Source organism: Trichoplax adhaerens, genomic scaffold, assembly GCF_000150275.1.
Source record: "Trichoplax adhaerens TRIADscaffold_18 genomic scaffold, whole genome shotgun sequence".
NCBI lineage: Eukaryota > Metazoa > Placozoa > Uniplacotomia > Trichoplacea > Trichoplacidae > Trichoplax > Trichoplax adhaerens.
Genome location: NW_002060960.1, coordinates 211,176 through 234,593, shown reverse-complemented (window position 1 = coordinate 234,593; position 23,418 = coordinate 211,176). Strand labels below are relative to the sequence as shown.

The 23,418-nt window shown below is 35.1% G+C and overlaps 1 protein-coding gene across 1 annotated transcript; it reads left to right on the top strand.

Moving 5' to 3' along the window:
* Window positions 1-1,033: 1,033 nt before the first annotated feature.
* On the top strand, window positions 1,034-22,363 carry TRIADDRAFT_60833 (uncharacterized protein; the record flags this gene model as incomplete). The annotated part of the gene is made up of 68 exons (XM_002116833.1): window positions 1,034-1,088; window positions 1,323-1,391; window positions 1,526-1,589; window positions 1,724-1,787; window positions 2,017-2,085; window positions 2,609-2,710; window positions 3,378-3,603; window positions 4,400-4,560; window positions 4,718-4,779; window positions 5,086-5,170; window positions 5,378-5,425; window positions 5,582-5,630; window positions 5,709-5,782; window positions 5,912-5,984; window positions 6,113-6,210; window positions 6,352-6,422; window positions 6,538-6,610; window positions 6,699-6,768; window positions 6,883-7,037; window positions 7,132-7,230; window positions 7,963-8,039; window positions 8,104-8,308; window positions 8,520-8,635; window positions 8,731-8,817; window positions 8,894-9,000; window positions 9,059-9,116; window positions 9,287-9,385; window positions 9,784-9,868; window positions 10,153-10,276; window positions 10,349-10,432; window positions 10,512-10,639; window positions 10,991-11,148; window positions 11,247-11,403; window positions 11,511-11,653; window positions 11,766-11,860; window positions 11,951-12,216; window positions 12,325-13,830; window positions 14,038-15,668; window positions 15,717-15,926; window positions 16,325-16,424; window positions 16,505-16,571; window positions 16,645-16,712; window positions 16,817-16,921; window positions 17,098-17,174; window positions 17,225-17,375; window positions 17,450-17,540; window positions 17,618-17,713; window positions 17,811-17,926; window positions 18,008-18,094; window positions 18,178-18,363; window positions 18,433-18,499; window positions 18,606-18,769; window positions 18,863-19,243; window positions 19,330-19,439; window positions 19,531-19,603; window positions 19,750-19,842; window positions 19,933-20,109; window positions 20,205-20,329; window positions 20,472-20,550; window positions 20,623-20,748; window positions 20,824-20,922; window positions 21,005-21,104; window positions 21,220-21,331; window positions 21,460-21,503; window positions 21,645-21,734; window positions 21,926-21,976; window positions 22,088-22,194; window positions 22,286-22,363. 68 exons carry the CDS (start codon window positions 1,034-1,036, stop codon window positions 22,361-22,363), a joined length of 10,323 nt encoding a protein of 3,440 aa, XP_002116869.1.
* Between the last annotated feature and the right edge of the window lie 1,055 nt (window positions 22,364-23,418).

Here is a 23,418-nt window from a genome sequence, read left to right as displayed (position 1 = left end):
CCAGGGCTTTATTAGCGATTACTCTGATCCAGCGCCATAGACTTGATGAAAGGCATATGTGCAATATTGACTTTAGTCATGTTTTGCTTGCAAACTTGACTCTATTGACTACAGCATGTCAATAATAAAATTCATGTTACCCAACGCTATTGCAGTTGTAATGACGATGAATTCGAGGGTCAAGACTTATTGCTACAGTAATTGATTTTCAAGTCATCGCTGATGCATAGCCTTTAGTTAGTCGATTTTACTCGCAATCATACAAACTTCTAAACACGATATACTACAGTATAGGAGTTGTTGAGTGCTGCAGTGGCTACTTCTCCTATCCTATTCTTGATCTAGTATAGGAGTTTTGACTACTGCAGTGATAACTCTCCCTATCCTATTCTCGACCTGGTATAGGAGTTTTGACTACTGCCGTGATAACTCTCCCTATCCTATTCTCGATCTGGTATAAGAGTTTTGACTACTGCAGTGATAGCTCTCCCTATCCTATTCTCGATCTAATATAGGAGTTTTGACTACTGCAGTGATAACTCTCCGTACCCTATTCTCGATCTACACGTAGTATAGGAGTTTCCCACTACAACTCCAGTTGCCTCTCCTCGAGTCCTAATATTCAATTCTTGATATACTCGTATAGTAGTAGAGGAATTGGACTCTCCTCTAAGGCATGGACATGAAACTTGAGCTAGCAATATTAAACTAACGCTATCACCGGTACATTGTCTTGTTTACTATCTATTGCAGTTGCTACTTTGAACGTCCAATTCTCGATATAGTCTAGAAATTTGAACTCTTGGCTAGCGACTGGAAATCAACCTGAAATTAGTCATACGAGTCGTCTCTCTACCTACAGTAATCGCTGTCTACACGGTAACCATGGATTATTCCATGTTCATGCGGAGTAATACTGTATATGTCATATACAAGTCTACGACTACCATTGCTACACTTCATGTCCAATTCTGGATAGAGTATCGCAATTTCTGCTCTACACTAACGATTGGACATGAACTAGAAAGTCAGTATGCCGCCATCAACTCGTCCAAAATTGGCGATCTGCAGTACTCGCTGCCTACACGGTAAGCATGGACTATTTCCATGTTCATGCGGGGTAGTACACAAGTCTCTACGACTGCCATTGCTACTCTTCATGTCCAATCCTGGATAGAGTATAGCAATTTCTATTCTACAGTACACTAACGATTGGACTTGAACTAGAAAGTCAGTATGCCGCCATCAACTCGTCCAATATTGGCGATCTGAGGGCCTATCTTGCTGGATCTAATTTAGAACTTTGTTGAACTTTTCATTAGGCACTGGAAATCAAGTTGAAACTAGTCATACCATTCGTCTCTCGACCTGCAGTAATCGCTGTCTACACGGTAAGCATGGACTATTTCCATGTTCATGCGGGGTAGTACACAAGTCTCTACGACTGCCATTGCTACTCTTCATGTCCAATTCTGGATAGAGTATAGCAATTTCTATTCTACACTAACGATTGGACTTGAACTAGAAAGTCAGTATGCCGCCATCAACTCGTCCAAAATTGGCGATCTGCAGTACTCGCTGCCTACACGGTAAGCATGGACTATTTCCATGTTCATGCGGGGTAGTACACAAGTCTCTACGACTGCCATTGCTACTCTTCATGTCCAATCCTGGATAGAGTATAGCAATTTCTATTCTACACTAACGATTGGACATGAACTAGAAAGTCAGTATGCCGCCATCAACTCGGCCAATATTGGCGATCTGCAGTACTCGCTGCCTACACGGTAAGCATGGACTATTTCCATGTTCATGCGGGGTAGTACACAAGTCTCTACGACTGCCATTGCTACTCTTCATGTCCAATCCTGGATAGAGTATAGCAATTTCTATTCTACACTAACGATTGGACATGAACTAGAAAGTCAGTATGCCGCCATCAACTCGTCCAATATTGGCGATCTGAGGGCCTATCTTGCTGGATCTAATTTAGAACTTTGTTGAACTTTTCATTAGGCACTGGAAATCAAGTTGAAACTAGTCATACCATTCGTCTCTCGACCTGCAGTAATCGCTGTCTACACGGTAAGCATGGACTATTTCCATGTTCATGCGGGGTAGTACACAAGTCTCTACGACTGCCATTGCTACTCTTCATGTCCAATTCTGGATAGAGTATAGCAATTGCTATTCTACACTAACGATTGGACTTGAACTAGAAAGTCAGTATGCCGCCATCAACTCGTCCAAAATTGGCGATCTGCAGTACTCGCTGCCTACACGGTAAGCATGGACTATTTCCATGTTCATGCGGGGTAGTACACAAGTCTCTACGACTGCCATTGCTACTCTTCATGTCCAATCCTGGATAGAGTATAGCAATTTCTATTCTACACTAACGATTGGACTTGAACTAGAAAGTCAGTATGCCGCCATCAACTCGTCCAATATTGGCGATCTGAGGAACTTTCTTGCTCGTTGAAATCCTTCCTCGCCACCCGACAAACCCTAACATTGACTCAGCGGCGGCAAAGTGAGCATACTGGAGTGTAGGCTCATAGACTATCTTGATACCCGATACTCAATGCTATGGACTATCGTACTACAGTACGTCATGCAGCAAGTGGGTCATTATCAGGGTGCTCGTTCACTACAAAAACGTCAGTCTAGGACTATTCAATGCTGGCAAGTATTTCGGAGTCTATGGCAAGTACGCAGCACGTCGTGTCGTAAGTGTCAGTCACTGCGCTAATGTACTGTGTCACTTTGGACCACGGTACTGAAGCGTCCGCGGGTGACCCCTATCCAAGAGTGACACAGTATGTTGGTTGAACGGACTTGGTAGGCGTCAATGCAAGTACGAACGTACTGTAGCACACTGTCAATCGGTGCTTCAGCTTGCAGTATGTGTCACTGTGTCAGTGTGTCACCTACAGTACGAGCAGACCTAAACAAGCAGCTGCAAAACTTTGGAAGCAAATGGAGATGATGGCTAACAAGGCCAATTGCATTTCTTGAATTCTCATGCCAAGGCTGCTGTAGGAAAGCTTTTCAAGGATAATTTGAACACCATTGAATGTCAATTTAACCGAATAGAATAATTAGTATATGGATACTAGTGGATTGATCTAGAATTTTATTCCATCTTTTACTGCAACGGTGAGTAAACAGACACTGTACCGGTATACCTTTGGTTAAGGCAATGGAGTACACACGGTGTTGTTCTGCTGCTTCTTGTCTAATTTGCAATAGTATTCTCTCATGTTATCATGCTATCAAATACAAAGTTTTCCATTTGCTTTTGTGATACTGACTTGGTCCTTTGATCATTTCTATAGTTGAGCAGAACGGATTACAACTAGACTAATCCAGTGTAGAGTATGAGCGCAAGGCCACCGTCGAAAAATTCATCCAAGCGTTGGCATTCATCGTCGGATCATCGTTATCATGGGGATGCTGCTGGTAATCAAAATGACGATGAGAAGAAATACCGTGGACGTCGCGAAGTTGATGCAGATGGCCATGCAAGTTATAGTAGAAGTGCAACGAGGCATCAGGCACGCCATCAATATACGGCCAAAGACCATCCATCAAGTAATCCAGGTTGTTATTGTGGAAGACATTTCAACCGCTGTTTGTAGACTTATTACCTTCGTTGGTTGTCAAAGTAACGGGCAGTTCCTTCCTCTATCATGAACAATTGATATCGTAGACGCTCTAGTATAGAGTAAAGAATCCATGACTATCTTTGCTATACTTCGTTTTGCCTACAGTATAACTTGACTCCCAGAAGTAATTTGGATCGTCACTGATATTAGTATTGTTGTAAAATTCTTCAACCTTGTTGGCTTGAAAGCGATCCCCTTCCTTGTCCATGCACTGTAGTTTACTTGCACTATGGCTTGATTTGGACCAATAATCCACGTTGTAACTATGACTATTATTGTAGTAACATCATTTAGTCATCATTTAGCCATGGTATTGTAGGCTGTAAGACCTACCAAGGTAGTTGTTAGACTAACGAGGAGTCGTTTCTACAATAATGGAACAATTATAAATTACATTTATAATTAGGCTGTTCGATCTTGTAAAGTGGAAACCTAGCATGTTGATTGTCAAAGGTACAAGTAGTCATTTGCACAATAATGAATAGTTTAGATGTTATCATAAGCATGTAACCAAGGACTGCCCTTTCCATCACGCTTACTTTGTCGACAGTATTACTTATTTCACTTCAATATGACATATTAGACGGTTATCATAGGTAGAATAGTTAAGGTAAACCATATTAAATAGATAACCTGCTCTGAGAATGATCCTTACGGTTTACTTTTGATGATATAATGTATGACTACTCTATTTCAATGCAATCCATTTATAAACAATGTTGTATTTTTAGGGCTAGTGAAAAGAGCTATACCCACTGTCGATGCTATTCCTCTCCAGAATGCTGAGATATCACGATTTTTAAAGACTATTGTTAGTAGTGACGATCAGTTATATCGTAAAAAAGCTGCTATAGGATTTCAACAATGCTGTCTGCTGCCGGAATCGATCGAGGTAAAGTCGAAATATGAATACTCTTTGCTATGGATGGGTGCTACACAAACAAACTGAACGTTCCGTCTACTCTAAATCTTGCTTGATTATTGAGACTAGCCAAGATGATGATTTCGTAATCGAAAATAAGATCAAATTCTCCTCTAATTAAACCTAGGTAATCAGAAAATATGCTTCAGCCATTACCAGCTCTTTCGAAGATATTCTATTACATCAAAAGTTAGTATTTGTAATGGATACGAACATTTCTTAATCTAACTAGAATATACATACGGTGTATGAACTTAATTGCAGATTTACAGTAGAAGCTAACAACTTTTCTTTCGTCTTCTCTTGGGATAATAATTAGCAATTCCAATGAATTAAAACAGGAAACGTCGTTGTGCCTGGGATATGTTGGCAAGGCAATGGGCAGAGATAGTCAAATGTAATAGGATGACTAACATTATGCAACTTTCAATATTCAATATTTCCCGATCTTAGCATTCTTTTACTTTCGACGTTACGGTAAACAATTTTATGTAGGTTCTTTGATAAATTACTTTCCAAAGCTGGAGATGAAAATTTACCTCGTCAAACAAATATTTACTTCCTGCAGGCTATTATCAAGGTGAGTTAAAAGCTATCCCTATCTATGTTTTGTAGGATGTGTACACGTAGAGAGTACCTCCAATACAAAATCCATTTTTACATGTATTTATGGAAATAGCTCTAAATTGACTCCTTGCTATCAAATAGTAATAATAGTATTTATAAAGAAGTGATAGACATAAATCCCATATGTTGTTGTTTTGTTAATTAAATTTTTTGCAAATAGGCTTTACAATTAGATGCTACGGAACAAACTTTTCAACCATTGGCAGCGGTAGGAGTCTTAATTAGCTTTTATTCGTAATGGTGATTTCCTAAATATTAAAGTGCATGATTATTAGTTAGCTTATTTTGTAACGTATGCATTGGAGCAGGGGAATAATTTCTGAAATCGATTATACATGCATAAACATGTTTCTCGTCTTGCTAGGTTATCATGAACAAAACTAGAGACTACTTGGAAAGCGCTGATGACAGCAGTAAGTTAGAATACAAATTATTTCCCTTCTAATTTTATCAATTCCAACATTTTTCTCTTCCTTGGACCTTGCCTGAAGGTGTCTTGGTATGCCTGGTACAAATTATTGATGGATTGAAGCATTATAATCATATATTTAAAAATCACTTCAAGGTAAAAATTTTAACGTTGTTATACTCTACAAGAATACGCAACTGTCCTATTAATAAAATTTAGGTATTGAAATTTAATATTTGATTACTTCACGTAATTAAACTTGCTCTCTTGGTTCCTTTGTTATAGAACTTTGTAGACATCTTAATTGGCTGGTTACTGGATAATTCGCAACCAGCGATTGTTAAGAAATGTATTAAAGGTTGGTTATTGAGTATCAAATACTTGATAATATAAATTTTAAAATAAAAAAAATAACACAGTAGTTGTTTCTATTGCTGTTAATAAATATTAAACCGACTTATCTGATATTTTTACTTCAAAATGCAGATACTCTGATCAACTTCAAAACATATTGGATCTTAGAAGCATCATTTTCTTTAAATTTACTGGAACAGTTTGTTGAAGATATGGAAGCCTATGTTAAGGTCTACTTTAATTAACTGAGCGTGTATCTATTATATTTCGATGCAATGATAAATTTAGAGGTCATAGCTAATAATGGAGCTTATCATGGAGCAGTAACAATTGGTCTTAAAAGTGAACAGCTCATATTTGTATAATCTTAGGAATTAAATAATAAAGCTACCACATCAACGTCATATGCTGAACTACTCGTAAAAGTTCCCGCATTGTGCAGGTATGCAATATCTGCTGTAGTTATGCCGTTTGTTTAAAAGGAACAATAATCGTTATCTTATCTGTGATAAAAGCTAGAGTTTGATCGTTTATCTATATTATTTTGGATTCTGTAGCGTCTTTACTATTATTGTTCAATGCCTCCATGCAACCCCGGTGATATCGACTCAAGTAGCCCACTTTCATAAGGTTAAATTCATACTTTATTTTGAGTATTATCAGTAATTTTTAATCTGCAGGACATTGTCCCTCTGTAATACTTGCATTGTTGTAATAGCTTGGTGGACGTATTATTCAATGTGGAAATAGTTATCTAAAGCGTTCACTGCAAGAATGCTGTTTAGCAAGTAAAGTATAGACGACATGAAAAAATTGGATATTATCATAGACAGTACTGTAGATTACAGTCATCACGGTTTGCTAATACTTGAGTTTTTCTCATAATTTTTTTTTAATTTTAGCAAATAATTGCATAATTGTTCTGGCTAAATATCAACAAAAGCACTTTGTATCATTGTGTGAAACCATACTGGATTATGCTTTCGATCAGATGCAGAGCCGGTGGTGTAGATCTTCTGATGCCGCTACCTTGTCAGTATTACTATTTATTAACGAGGTTGGTAATATTCCATAATGGAGCATGTCTAAATCTTATTGCAATTAAGAAATAAATAATGTTTATATGTTATAATTATATCCTGCTGATGTAGGTGAAAGTGATCTCGGTTGAAACCTGGAAATTTTCTTTAATAAAACGTATTAAATCAGTATCAGCATTGATAGAGTTAGAATGCTCCAGCAATATGAAGGTAAGTTAGCAAAAGCCTACAATTGAAATAGAGCACTTTATATAGAGATATACATAAATTGAAATGATACAAGTAAATTTTATGTAGTAATGGCTAACAAATATAATCACTACACAATTCAGCTGACTTTAGCAGTTCTTCTTAGTTTAGAGTAACAGCGTGTTGATTCGTTGCCTTACTAGGAGGTTACATTGCTGTGCTTAGATGGTGAATGGGATATCTACTACTGCCTTCAGTAAATTTTAAAATATTATGGAAATTACTATAATCTTTGTATCTCATTACTGAAGTGTAGAAATTTACATTGTACGTAGTTTCCAGTGTTAGGTCTTAAATTAACATTTTGAGATAGTCGCAAATATGGAACTTCTGTCACAGGTGACGGAAACGATGGAGTAGGAATATAAAATAAATTAAAAAATCAGTCCTTCGTCATTACAATGTATGTACCAATCTATCTAGATTACCTGTGTACTGTACGTTTCATTAACGATGGGTTTAGCTACAACCTTACTGTATTTGTAAAATTGAATCATTCTTCTAATATTAACAGCACGCATTGAATTGAGTACAAGTATAATAAAATTAGCTTTCCCCAAGAACCTTATGTAATCATCGTTATCTATCATTAATTATGCACTGCCTCTCTACCGCATCTGAAGTTGTTTCAGTCAGTACCACTACTGAACCTGTATGCATAACCGAGCTAATACAGGTTGTTTTTGTTCCTAGGTGCTAATGACATTACTGAATATCTACGTCTCGTTACTTTTGGAATCCTCCGATTGTATCAATGACGATATATTTAGGTAGTTCTATGGTGATAAAAATTTTGCTTAAAATTGTGTTCTTAGCCTTTGTTTCTATCAATAGTATGATTGTAGATCGTCTAATGTCTCGGGTTAAAGAATTAAAGATGACCGCAGTTGACAAGCTTCGTGGAAATCACGACAGTAAAATAAATCGATCGTCATCTAGTGTAAATCAAGCGATTGAGCATATTGGCACTTCTGATATTGAAAAATCTATTGTCTTTTACTTGCAAATCTTATCCACTAAAGATGTCTTAAATTTAAAGGTAAAATGAAATTCTAATTCTTCTCGAAGTAAATTTTAATTTTTCTCTTTACGTAAGCTTAATATTGTGTCTTATCAGTGGTATAATCTCGAAACCACTAAACCATATATATCTAAGCCTAATAGCTAGTCTGAATTGTTGTAGTTTTCATACGTTAATATATTTTGTACTCAATTCTTAAATAGTAATTATAACTTTATTGAAATTTTAGAAAAAACAGCTACCGTTGCTTTATTTAAAAGCCTTTGAAATGCTTACTGAGCTAGCCCTTAGATATCCCGTGGCGCACTTTACCCTCCTATATTGCATGCATAATTTATGTAAAGAGTAAGTTATCGCTCCAAAAACGAATATGATTTATGCATAAAATGCTATTTATTTGCTCAAGGCAATAAGACGTTGACATGGTTCTTTGATTTCAGCATTTCAGTACTAAATAAGCACTTAAAGGCTACCGTTACCTGCGTTTCCAACGTCCTACGTCAAGAATTGGTTTCAGTGGATAGCAAGTAAATATTGATACAGTTATTGTTACTTCACATTTAGAACCTAAAATTTTCTATTCAATTTTACTGCGTATACTAGAAAGTTTTGTTTAGGTTGGATTCTTGAAATAGCAGATTTAGTTGCACGAAAAGATGTCGATCTACCTTGCAACCTTGACATTGTGGCTAATCCAATACTACCTATACGTAAGGACTTCTACATGATGCTTAATTTTTTAAGCTATATTACATTATTATCGTTTAGCAAATAGTAATATTTTCATTCTTGGACCTTTCTATATCAGTATTCCACACGGAAGAAAGTATGCGTTTGACGGCTACGAAATGCATCCGTAAATTACTGGAATTAAAGAGTGTAACGGTGTCTTTTTGCGCTCGGTAAAGTAGTATACCTTAATCAAAAGTCGCGTACTGCTCGAATTTTTATTAGTAATTAATGAATCGCTATTCTGTTCTTTATCTCGTATCTCAGATTTGTTCAAGAATTGCAGCCTTTATTCCATAGCTTTGAGAACAGTTTTAAAATTCTAATTGAATGTTTACGTCTGATACCTCTTGATGTAGCCACTAGGTAAGTATATTGTTTCTGGATTTATCTATTCAAAGTTGGACGAAATAAAATAAATTTAATGTTTAGACATCCGTGGTCGCAAACTATCAATTCTAACGTATCAGTAAATGGCGCCACCATTTTCGCAATATGTAAATCTTACATGAACAAAACTTCGACTGGAACTTTAAGCCCTAAGCAATTTCATCACATTATGAATTTTATGCTATATGGAAGGAGAGCCGAGTAAATAAATAAGCTACAATTTACGCTGTTAATTTGATGCAGATGTTGTGCTGTCCCATTACATATGCTTTCTATCAGAGACGTTCTAATTTGGATTTAGCAGTAGAGTTTAATAGATTGAATTTATGTCCCTTAACCTATTAACGTCATCTCTTTACGTGTGAATTTTCTAGTGAATTCTTGGAAAACGATTATTTAAGACGACTGTTCCATTTCTCTCAGGGCAACGTTAAAGAGAAGACGTTGTTGCCTATGCTGGTACTATTCTAATGGAAATACTTAAAATAGTATCCTAAGGGATTATTACTGAACTTAAAATCGATTGAGATTTAAATTAAAGCAAATGAAATAAGCATGTACCATTTTTAATGATCATGGTCTGATTTTAATCGTGGTTTATCGCTTAATTTGTATGACAATGTAGCAGCTAAATTTAGTATTGCATCTTATATAGATCAAAAAATATAAATATTTTTAGTCCAAAATTTGTTCTATAATGATGTAGTTTGCCAGTGATTACTTCCATTTTTTGTGAATCTTAGATTGATTTATGTAGTTGTTATCGATGGTTTTGGTGTTCATGGGAAACAGCGCAATTTTGTGTCCTATCCCGACTTCGGACACCTTTAGGAAAGGCTCAGGCGGATACTTTTCAAGCTATTGAAGGTATTGGCAGTAATATTAGAACAGAAATGTTGTAATAGATACATTAGATATTAAATGACTATTTTTTAATAGGTGTTTTACGAGAGCTTGCAGCTGATGTTGACAATCAGGCTCAAGTCACTTCTAGTGGATCGCAACCGGCTTTAACCACTATGAGTAAGATGCGATACTTCATTATATTTGGTGTCGATTAAACTTAAATAAATACTTTGCTGATTTGTATTAATATACGCAGAATCTTCAAAGGATGTGGCTGAAAAGAAATTACGAGTAGCATTAATGTTACAGTTTTTTGATTGCTTGGAGAAGTTAATGTATAATGCTTTTGAAGGCTTTGCAACTACACTTGCCCCGACAACGAAGGTAATATAATAATTTTGCATCCTGGTTTGCGATTCTTTTATGAGTCCAAATACCAACTAAAGAAATGACTATTTAGGCTGCTCGATTATTTTTCCGTACGAATCGACCAACTTGTCAGGAGTGGTTAACACACCTTAGAAGACCTGTTGCCATTTTAGCTTTAAAATCTGGCTATCCAGCTACTGCAGTGCGTCAAGGGTTTTCATATCTAAATGGCATTAAAAGTTCAACAGCTCAACAGGTTGATTGGAAAGTAGTTTTTGAGAGATTATAGAAAGATCTTTAACCAAATTTGGGTGCTCACTAAATTCGTTGCGAAATATTAAGACTACTACAAATTGTCTTTAATAGGGATTAGAATTTGATCAGGTAGTTAGTATAGTATCAGATGCATTATGTCAAATGCGTTCCCCTGAATCAATCAAAGGACTAAACTGTTGGCTTCGAGATTCTCCTAATATAGTACGAATGCCATGGATAGCTGGAGGGTACTTAGTGGCTCAGGGAAAGTAGGTTTAAAACTTTTTTTTAACTGTTGTAGAACTACATTATATTTCATGATGCTGCTGTGATTTAGTAATTGCCGCTATTTTCATAACGCAAATAGGTTAGAGTATGCGGCTAAAGAGTATCGCGCAGCGTTGAAAGGATATTTAAACCTGGACCAGCCATTAAGATGCCGAATTGGCGGAGATAATGAAGAAGTGTCAGCTAAAACTCCTGGTTTACTTATACGAAATCAGATAAAATTAGATAAATCGATTGTAAAGTATCTTGTTGATAAGGCAAGTAAAGATTTGTCTATGTGCTTTCAGAATCAATTGAGTAAAAGTAATAGAGCATAACTATTTAAATCTTTTATACATTACAGGTTGTGTCATGCTATATTGATTTATCCGATTGGAACGAATGTGAATCGTGGCTGAAAGAACTATCCGAACTCAACAGTCAATACAGCGATAGTTTATTTCAAGGCTCCTTAGTTTGTGATGAAAGCAAATTGAGTATGATTGAGTAAGTATAATGCTAAATTAATTATTAAATTCTAGCGTAAGATTAGATGTAGTTACTCAATCGTGCTATATTATCTTCCGTAAATGTTAACTATCTATACTTTGTCCTACAGAGCATTAACAAAGTTTGACAGCAAAGATTATGCTGGCGCTAGTAATAGTTTTGACAGCCTACCCTACTATTTACCAAATTCATCTGGACGCTACGGTATACTGTATACAGTTATCAACAATATTGGTATATGTTCTTGTGGTATCGTAATTCTATGACTTATAAGTAGTTTTCTACTACATTTAGAGAATTGCAAGGAGTTGTATAATCCACATCAGTTCCGAACCCAACAATTCATGTATCTGCTGAAAAACTTTGCATACATCAAATGTAACGAGATGAACATGACATCGGCAAGTGCTAAAATTTTACCAAATTTGGATCTTGTGATCGAGTCTATGCATGATCAGATAAGATCGAACGTCATGCCATGGTTATCTCCAGTTGGTCTGGCTGATAGCATGGTTTTAAAGTCGATCTTTCTTATTCAGTCCTTTATCCAAGGGCATGAGGTAGGTAGGATCTCCATTGGCAAATATAGGGTTTAATGTTATATGTTATTTTAAAATATAAGTATGTCATGTACTAACATAGGTTATGTGCTTACATCATCTATTTAGGGCAATATGTGGGGCTGTATGTTAAGTGGAAATGAGTTTTATCAGGATATTTCATTATGGCAACACATTTTACGCATTTCGGATGCGATTTATGATATAAGTAATGACCCAGCATTTTTTGAGCATTTGCTTAATATCAACGTTAGAACGGCACATATTGCACGCAAGCAAAGTAATTATGCACTGGCTAAACGTTTGCTTACAAAGGCGATGTATAGAGTTATTCATTTTGGTCAACAGTTACCAATGGTTTCTGAAGCCTTAGATGATGTACAAGAATTAGTTAATAAACTAAATGACTTGACTTGTAATGATCAGGTAAAATTATCGAACGAAATGATGATATTACAACGTGAGACCGCCAAATATTTAATGGATTATAGACAAGAAGGCCAAGCTATAAAATTATTGATCCACTCTGTATGGCAATTTAACAAATTTTATGAAGAAATTTCAACTTGGCCTGATCCTGGGCGAACTTCGTGTGCAAAATCTTGTATTGCTATAGCTAAACGCTTACAAAATAACCCACAGTTATTTGCTGATATTAATTCTAATGCCGACAGCGATCTTACTAGGGCTCATCTGATAACTTTGAACCAATTAGAGGATAAATTAGCCGTTAATGGGCTTGGTTGGCCAATAGTTCGTCAAAATCACGAAGACAATTCTATCTCATGGGACACATCGTGTGGAAAACTGTTTCATCTTAGCTGTATTATGGCCCCTAGACTAAGTAAAGCGTGGTTTTATCTAGCTGGATGGTGCTATCGCTTAGGTCGTAAGACTGTTGATCAAGCTAGTATTGATTTCTTTCCGCAATTGATAAGACAAGAGAAAGAGAAAATTATATCGCTACTTCCATCTGCATTAAAAGGCAATGAGCAACAGGCTATCTTTAATGTATTATCAAAGCCATACTATTCCGTTAATGCTACCGAAGATGAAATGAGCAGTGGAATTGATGAAAAATCAGTTGTTGAAGGACCTGATCTATGTCGTCGACAACTTAAGTTAGCTTTGCCTTCTCATCTTGTTACTGATTCTACGGATTTAATCGACTCCTTAATTGCAATTTGGCAAAATGCGCGTTCTCGATTGTTTGAATATTATAAGTTATCTGTTGTTGCTTACTTTAAGTACCTCCAAATTGCTAGTGATGATAGTTCTATAACAACTCATAGTATTAAATCATCGGATAACCATGTCACTTGCACCCTGAGATTATTGCGTCTTCTTGTCAAATATTCTAGTGAATTATCTAGTGAATTAGATATCGGCTTTAAGCGAACTTTGGTAATGCCTTGGAAAGATATTACACCGCAATTATTTTCACGTTTAAATCATCCAGAAATTTATGTTACGACTAAAATATGCCAGTTATTGTGTCAGATTGCACAGGAAGCCCCACATTTCGTTATATACCCTGTAGTAGTTGGTCATGCCACATACTCGCAGAATCAAAAGAAGCAAACAACGTCGGAAACAGTCATTAAGAAACTACGCGTACTTGGAAGTGTTCGAGCTAATAGTGGTGCCGGTGATGTTGAAGATTATCAAAATGATGATGACGATGGCGATGTTGTTGACGATGGGTTTGATGATGACGTTGGTGATGAAAAGTTTGCAGACCCACATCAAAGTAGTCAAGAAATAAAAGAGTTAAATATTATGGAAGTTAGTTATAACAAAATTTTAGATTTCTTCCTAAAGCAGCATCATTTGATGGTCTGTGAAGTACAAATATTTGTACAAGAGTTACGTCGTATTACATTACTATGGGAAGAGTTATGGCTTGGTACGGTGGCACAATATAATGCTAGCTTTAAGCGCCGCATACAACAAATTGAGGAAGAAATTGAACGAATTACGAGAAATGAAAGTTTAAATGATAAAGAAAAAGCAGACATTATTCACGATAAGCATACAGCTATAATGAAGCCTATTATTTATGCTCTAGAACAGATTGATCGTATAACGAATCAAAAATCTGAAACTGTACATGAAACCCGCTTTCAGGAACAGTTTTCTTCCAAAACTCGTGATGTATTAAGTGCTGTGAAAGATTCGCTAAATCCACGTGACAGCTTCCTAGCTTGTGGGCAGTTATATCGTCAGTTACAAAAATATACACTAAAGCACTCGAGGTTAAACTTAAATGAAATTAGTCCACAATTATGTAAGTTAAATCCATCTGTTATTCCTTTACCTGGCGTAACTGATTCGTCCACAGATAAAATCGTAACTGTTCAGTCATTTCTAAATGACATTGTCATTTTGCCAACTAAGACTAAGCCAAAAAAAATTAAATTGCTTGGTAGTGATGGTAAAGTATACACTTACTTATATAAAGGTTTAGAAGATTTGCATCTTGATGAAAGAATCATGCAGTTAATTGCTGTTATTAATAAAATGCTGGCACGTGCTGAAAAAATACCCAAACCCTTGTTTCGAGCTCGCCATTATTCTGTCACGCCGTTAGGACTGAAGTCTGGCCTAATACAATGGGTCGATGGAGCAACTGCGCTTTATTTAATCTATAAACGTTGGCAGCAGCGTGAATTAACTGCATCAAAATCTTCACAGGTCAATAATGCTGGTAAGCCTGCTGTTCCTGCCACAGCCCCCGCCGGACAGCTACCATCAGCTACTACGAAACCATCAGAATTATATTACAATAAACTAAAGCCTTTGCTTGAAAAAGAAGGTATTTCATCGTCTGCCCCAAGATCTCAATGGCCAGTATCAATTTTGCGACATGTTTATGATGAATTAGATGCTGAAACTCCGAGTGATTTATTAGCGCAGGAATTGTGGGCATCGTCAATTGGTTGCGCTGATTGGTGGCAGATATTGCAATCGTATAACAGAAGTATTGCCGTTTCGTCCATGATTGGTTACATAATAGGCTTAGGTGATCGTCACTTGGATAATATCTTAATTGACTTAGTAAGTGGTGAAGTCATCCATATCGATTATAACGTGTGTTTTGAAAAGGGAAAAAGTTTAAGAGTTCCTGAAACTGTACCATTTCGATTGACAAACAATATTGCGACAGCGCTAGGCATCACACAAATCGAAGGGACTTTCCGTTCATCTTGTGAACATGTATTAAAAATTATGCGGCAAGGTCGAGAATCATTGTTAACCTTACTAGAGGCATTTGTGTATGATCCATTGGTTGATTGGACGTCAGGTAGTGTTGGAGGTATCGCTGGGGCATTTTACGGCGGTGGTGCTACGACAGATGACCATAAAGGTAAAAAGGAAATGGAAAGAGAAGTTACTGCTAAACTGTTTTCGTCAACCGTTGCCGAAAAGAAAGCAACTTGGTTAGACGTTGGGTGAGATTAAAAAGCTCTTAATGTTTTATCTGTTTCTTCTCTTTGAAGGCGAATTTATGAATTGTTAAAATATTTTGATCTTAGAGAAAGTACTTTTGAAAGTATCAATTTACTGAACCAGCGTCTGGATTCTCTCTGGAACATTTGGCTAAATGCTAAAGAGTTCTTCTTACGAAAGGAACGATTAAAAAAATTGCAGAATTTCTTAATTGCTGCTTTAAATATCCCAAATCATCCACTTAGAAGTGCATATGAGAGGTAATTAGTCTTCCATGTATATATATACGCGTATATTTCATTCACAGTTTATTTTGTAAATTTTAATCGTATTATAAAGTGATTAGTGGAAATAGCTTTACTATTTCTGTTATAACAGGATATTTACGGCTACATCTATGGTTGTCGAAAATACTTTTGATACTGCTGTAATATTTGTTATGTTTACCTTGTCGTAATACCTTCCAAGACTGCATAGCAAACGATATTGTGTTTAGAAGATAGTTACATTGTAAAATTTGTTGCTGAATTGTTAGGGTGATGAAGGCGAAGGGTATCACTTATCGTATTGTTTTCGCAGTGCTTCCAGTATTTCCATAAATATTACATGACGTTTTGTAGTGGTTGTTTATGTAAGTTTTGTATCTATGCTTTTATAGAATTCAGGAATATCAAGAGGCCATAAATAGACGCGATTCAGTTACAAACGAAATTCGTAACGAACTTGAAAATAGCCAGGCAATGCAGACAAGTTTCGAGGTCGTTTTAATGTCACAAATTTCAATATTTATTTCCTCTGGTTTCACCTCCTAACCTAATAACTATGATAATTTTTGTAGACTTCAATTGATACTATCATTAATCATAAGGAAAGACTAAACGATTACGTTAAATTAGGAGAGTTCGGTAAGCATTAAACTTTGCGTTGGTGTCTCGTACTACTATGTATAATATCTTCAGCTATTGTTTCTATCTATAGGTTCGCCTCCTTTCAATGTCGTAACGCATTTTTTGCAAGATATTAGTAAAGCTGAACTAATTTCTCAAGTTTGTATTTAATCTTCGCTTTTTTACATGACACCAGCATTGGATTTCTTATACTTTGTATGTATTAATAAACCTGCAACCACATCCTAAATTTATAACGATAGTGTCAAGAAAAGGAAGACGAATTGATCAGCTTATTTCAACAGCGTAGGAATTATATTAAAACTTCCGTTGATGTTCTTAAAAGTTATGGTAGCATTATATCCTTGGTAATTACGGAAAATTTGAACGTATAGTCGGTATAGATAGCTTAGAGTGGCTATTTGCTCATTCGGATTCTTAATCAAATTTTAAATCCAGATGCCACTCTCTGGTACAACGTATACTATCAATTGCGTGTGCATATCATGGTTGAAGGATATCTTGGAATGCTCAAATATTGCAGGGTGAAACATCATTTCATCTTGTCCAAATGTTGTTCTTACTAATTGATGATTTGCAGTATAAGGAAATGATGGAAAGGTTATGGTTACTATTTGATTCATCTTTGTTGTATACTTACTTATTTATAGGTTTAGTGATATAGTAACCGGGGCGAAAGAATCTATCCAGGAGCTTGATGAAGACGACATATACGCAAATGAAAATAAAGTTGTTGTATTAAAGGCAATACATCGAGGCTTGCGTTCGACATTTAATGAATTCAACCTAAAAGTCAGAAAGGTACCTTTGATATTGAATCAACTTTATTTTATTGTTTTAAAAAACATTTACTGAAACAGCTATTGTTACTTTAGAGTATGGAACTACAGAAAGAACTATCAATTCGTGAGGAGGATACTGGTAGTGTAACAGGAATGACAGCAAAAATCAATGAAATTGCTACAAGTATTAGCACAATCGTTAATGATTTATTTATTATGTGCAAAATGTACTATTAGTAATCTTCTGTTGCATATTTGCAGCCTTAAGTACGGGAAGATTATCTATCCTTTGCGCAATTTTGATACCTATGAGTAATTTATGTGAGCGTATTTTGAAATTGGAGACAACTATAGCAGGTATACAGTTGTTTATTTTGTGAAGTATACATTAGCGAAAACAATGGTTTGACTTGATTCTATTGATTAATTGCCTTGTTTTTCCTTGCCGATACAGAAACGCTAGAAGTAACGAACCTCAGAATTAGCAGCGAGTGTTGGTTCTTTAACACATTATATGATGTAGTATATTGTATATATCAAAATACACTAATTGCGCAATTCCTTCTTTCGGTTAGTTTTATTTGGTATAATGAACGCGACTTTACGTGTATTTCAATTTAAAATTAATGAACATTTTTTGAATTATCTTAGGGTTCCGATTTCAAGAATGATTCTTTGCAGCCTAGTGAGATTGCAAATACTATCAGTGTTGTTTGGAACATATACAATCATATGGAGGTAAATCAATATATCACAATATCACAAATTTTAATTTGTAAGGGACAGCGAGGGTGATAACTGATATGTATATTTTCTGTTAGGACTTTATTGTTAACTTTAAATCGGTTATACTATCCGAAAGTGTTAAACTGGTACAGATACAAAATCACGACGTTTTAACAGCGATAGATTCATTTGAAGAGGTGCTGAATAATTGTGATATTGATATTGAAATCCTAATGCAAATGATAGTCCGGAAGTTATATACTGATGAAGACACAGAAATGGTAAAATTACAGCTTTAAAAATCTTACATTATAATTTCTTATACTTACGACTATTTTAAATTTTATAAGGACATTGAAAGTGTGATAGCAATGATAGATCAGCTACATGACAACTATTCCACCTTTCGGAATTCAGGTACGACCATGATAGTTAGATGAGTCTGTACAAGGAAATGCTTCATTATAATAAAGGATGTCTGTTTCGTAATCGAAGTCTCTTGTACCCATTTTATTTCCCACAGATTCAACCAGCAACCAGGGTTACACGCTATTTGCAGCCTTCGATGGCTTGTTTACTCGATTAGAGAACGAGTATGAAAGTCTGAATCAATTATCCAGCTATACTTTCGATATACCTACTTGGGCTAAATCAATTAGTGTTGTCAATGTATCCCAAAAATTGATTGTAAGTTATTCCTTTTGCTAATTGATAAGTAACAATGAATGGTTAGATACATAAAGAACCTAACATTCATTTCTTCACGCGATTATTTGATAGAAGAATACAAATCGCAGCATCTCACTGGAAAGTCAATTGTTTTTTGTCAAGCGTCTAGTTGCCATGCGCAATTTTTTTAGAAGGGTCAGGTCTTATATTTCTTATACTAATTTAAATGCTGATGAGATATGGGAATTACCTTCAAACCAGCTAAGTCAAGATGAATTCACATTGGAAGTTTTAAGCGATAACTATTTATGGTTTCCAATCAAAGAATTCCTTGCAGAGTCTGTCAAATATAGGACTGTTGGTTATTTATCTAGCCTTCTTAGTAGGTATCTAGTGTTCAGTATGGATGCCATGGATATTAACATTGCGAATGAAGTGGAGAGTCGCTCTACCAACAATGCACTTATCACTATTAATGAAATAGCAAAATATGTAAGATAATATAACAGCTTGCTTCGATATTGAGTAATGATTTGCTTCACTCTAAATTTTCTTTGTACTTGAAATACTATTGAAAGGTTTTGGATTACAGTTTATGTATTGGTACAGTAGATCCTCATGAATTTTCCGAAGCTGTTAAAATAATAGATCAATATGAAGTATCTTTGTCTAGTGAGAGTCAAGCCAGGTATGCCAACTGATTTTAATGAGGACATAAAACCTTAGAAATGATATATCGCATATTTAATGATGCATATCATGAACCTTCCGATATATAGCCGAAATCGACATGATTTGACTGTAGCTGACAGCTTACTTAAAACTTACTGGTTGCAGTTGGCGAGATTTCAGGTTAGAAAAAACGGTTCTGATATCTAAGGATTTAACATTAAAAAATTACGACTGAAACGTAAGAACGAATGTATGTAAAGTTGCTTACAGATTTTGTTTTATTAATGTTACTATCCGTGTTACTTCACCATAAAATTCTTATATAGTGGATGTATGAAAAGAATCTAGTTAAAACTGGGGAAAGTCACGCATCCGAGGTATCTGGTATTCGCCGTAATATAGTTGACAAGTTACAGAAGGTAAGTACATACGAAGAGCAGTTTACTCCATTAAATAGACTAATAATATGTACGTTAACCACAGTCATTCCGCTTGTATTTGTTAATCAGTCTTTGCAAGGAATCAATCTGATTGGTGAGAAAATTAATGATATCCTACTTGGATACGATGCTCATGAATCGGTTATCAGTCAAAAGCTACGTTGGGCTGCAGGTGCAAACCCTTCCATAGCTGCAACGCTTCAAAGCTTTCAAAACAGTTTGGAATCTAGAAAAACGCTTATTTCGGTACCTGATAGAGATATTATTTATGATTAAAATATTACCCCACACTTTGACGTTCGTTAAATCTCAGGACTATACTATGATATTATTACTAACAGAAAGAGAATGAAGCAGTTTCAGAAATGCTTGCTATGTGTAACAGGCTGCTATACTTCGACAATTTAAGAATTAATATCGATCTTCGAATACCTGTTGTATCTGTTTTGAATGACTTAACTTCAAGGTAAGCAAATTTTAGCATACATAATGACTTTAGTCATAACCTAACCCCTGAAGAAGAAAATTTCTCTATTTACTCTGAGGTTATAAATTGCGTAATCTGGACGTCAGTATTAGATTTAATTGGTTGTATGTAAATTTTGCAGATATGAGCAATGTCTACTTAATGTTGACCGCTGTAAGGCAAATATTGACATTTTAGATGAAGCCCTTGGAGAAGATTATGTAAGTGCCATACCCAAAAAGCAGAAGAAATTTATCAAATACCAACTAAGTTTTTAATCCATTTTCCATTAGCACTCGTTAATACAAGAGCCGGTTTCAATGGGCTGGATACAAAACAAACTAAAAGAAACCAGCTTACAATTAGCCGAAAACAACAAAGAGTTTGATCTGATCTTTATATCAATGAAATCATCTCAGGTTAAATTTTTTTACACCGTATATAGCTTTCATTTAAAATGGCCATTATTTAACCTAACATTTTCACATTATCAGGAAACTGTGTCTAACGCAATAAGCGATTTGTCCAAGCTGGTAGCTGAAGAGCAGGCGTTGATAAGCGAAATCCGTAATTTTCTTGATTCAATTGCGCAGGTGTGTGACAATGAAGTATTTTCTTAGGAATTTCTAAGTTTAAAGAATGGATTGCGTCATTTCGATAACTATTATTTAATAGGACGAAGGAGCACAAGGGTCTAACATAGCGCGTTCAGTAATAAATTCTTTTAAAAGCTTTCATGAAACCATGGATTCATGCCTAAAAGATATTAAAAAGTGTTAGTTCACGAAAGAAAACGTATTTACGTTTCGCTGTTCTCGTAATGTGTGTTTATGCACAAGTAAAACCATAATCGGCTAATTAAACAAGTTGTGCACTTTTTATCTTACTAGTGTGTATGCCTAAAGATGCCTTGAATCCTGAAGACTTAAGCTTTCTGAATGATGGTAACTCTATGAAACTGTTAAAAAACCGAATGGAGCATTTAGGGGACGTCATTAAAGGGTATGATCATAGTTTCTTAGCGTAGATATCGAATCTCGACTGCATGATACGCCCCTAAAACCTCTCATCATAGTGATAAGTTATCAATTTATCAGTATAACTAACCGTTCTTTTACATTTTGTTATAGGATTCATAACCAAATTGTCAGTTTGGCTCAGACTTTATCATCCGGTCAGTTAGTTATCTTATCTTGCATGATGTTAACGTTTGATCTGGAGAAGTTATCACTACATACCATGTACTCGCGTACAAGCTGGGTTTACATACAAATACTTATTCTTATATATATATATATATATATATGATATATAGATTCCAGAAAAGATGGTGATCCTAATGTAGAAGCAGAAACTGACTCTATGATAGTAAATACAGCATCCGTAGACAGCGCTCGAGATAGCGGTAATATATTATTTCTAAATCACTTGAAGTAATGACAAGTCATTTTTTATCTTTGTCAAACTTGTCGGATATTTGCAATTGATAATACAGCACTATTCAATTCCCGAAGTTCTGTTATTAAGTAGTAGATGCCTAAAAGTTTTAACAGATATGCCTGCTGATGCTATGTTGTCCTAACACCTGAATTATAGATAATGTCAATAAATCTAACCAACTTGCTAGAGACCCTCAAACTGGCAAAGGTAATTTAAATTTAAGTTTTGCTTGAAATTATGCTTGAATATAATTGCTAACCTTAACAGCTAATGCTGTTAATATGATTTATTCATGAATTGTGTATATCACCATAACAGTAATTCAAGCTAGAAATGTCTATGCTGTCAATGTCTGGTGCCGAGTGAAGGTAAAATTAGATGGGCGTGATATGCACCAGGATAAGAAACTTTCTGTCGCTGAACAAGTTAGTTGTTGAACATATTGGATAAAAATCACATTCGATTATTGCTGTAATATTTATAGATTTCTTTTTCATTAAATTAAACGTACTTTAGGTTGATAAAGTATTGCAGGAAGCAATAAGTAAGGACAATTTATGCAAGATGTACGAAGGTTGGACTCCTTGGGTTTAAAATTATAAAGTTGTCTTGTATTAAACGATCGATTATTAGATTTCCTATTGTAAAAATTAATTATCTCCGACTTTATGAATATTTTCGAATACCTGTAACGCTAACAATAGAAGCGTTGTAAATGGACTGGTGAAATTTTAATTTACAAGTTTTGTATTTAATTTTTGATTAAGGAAGTTGTAACAGTTTAAATGATTATAATTTTAATGAAACAATCGCTTGATAGAATTGGATAACAGGACGAAATTATGTCAAATTTAAAATTTCTGGTTTTTTTTTGCTGAATAACGTAATACTTTCGCATTAATACCTTACTGAATCATTTTACGGAACTAACTGATTAAAAATTATATCTCTGGCCTAGACTTTAGGAGGTATAATCTAATTAGGTAATTCCAAATTATTTTTTATGTCAAACTGACAATAAAAGGTCATATTTAAAAGGTTAGTTTTATTCCTTAAGCAATATACCTTCAAGCGCAGATACATGACGTAAAACTACATAATTATTAGAACAACGATGAAACTATCCTTTATACTGTAGTTCAACTGGTTCTACTTTTTCATCAACACAAGAGTACAACACAGTTTTTGCACTGGCATCTTGACCAGCAGCAGATTTAATGAAATAAACGAAATTTTTTCCGTTGCAAGTACGCTATAGTACTGCACTATAAAATTAAAAAAATATTGCTCAACTTTATTAATAAACATTGTACACAAATACCAGGAAAACTTAAGTTCAGAAACAGTAGGCTGTTGCAACCGAAGCCGTTTTATGACATTAATTAATATTTTGCGACGCAAAGAACATCAAATGCATCTACTGTGAGAAATATTTTAAATTAGTATTGTAAATTCTGCTGATGAGTACAGTATTGCAGCGGCTAAAGAATTATGCTTATAAGGCTATAAAAATTATCGCTTTCTTTCTTAAAATTGCAAAAGAGAAAATCAGTTTCGTCACAGTAAAAATTAAAGTGAGTAATACTCAACTTTATTGATAATTAATTAAATGAATAATTGTCATACCAGAAAAAAATAGGTTCAGTAAT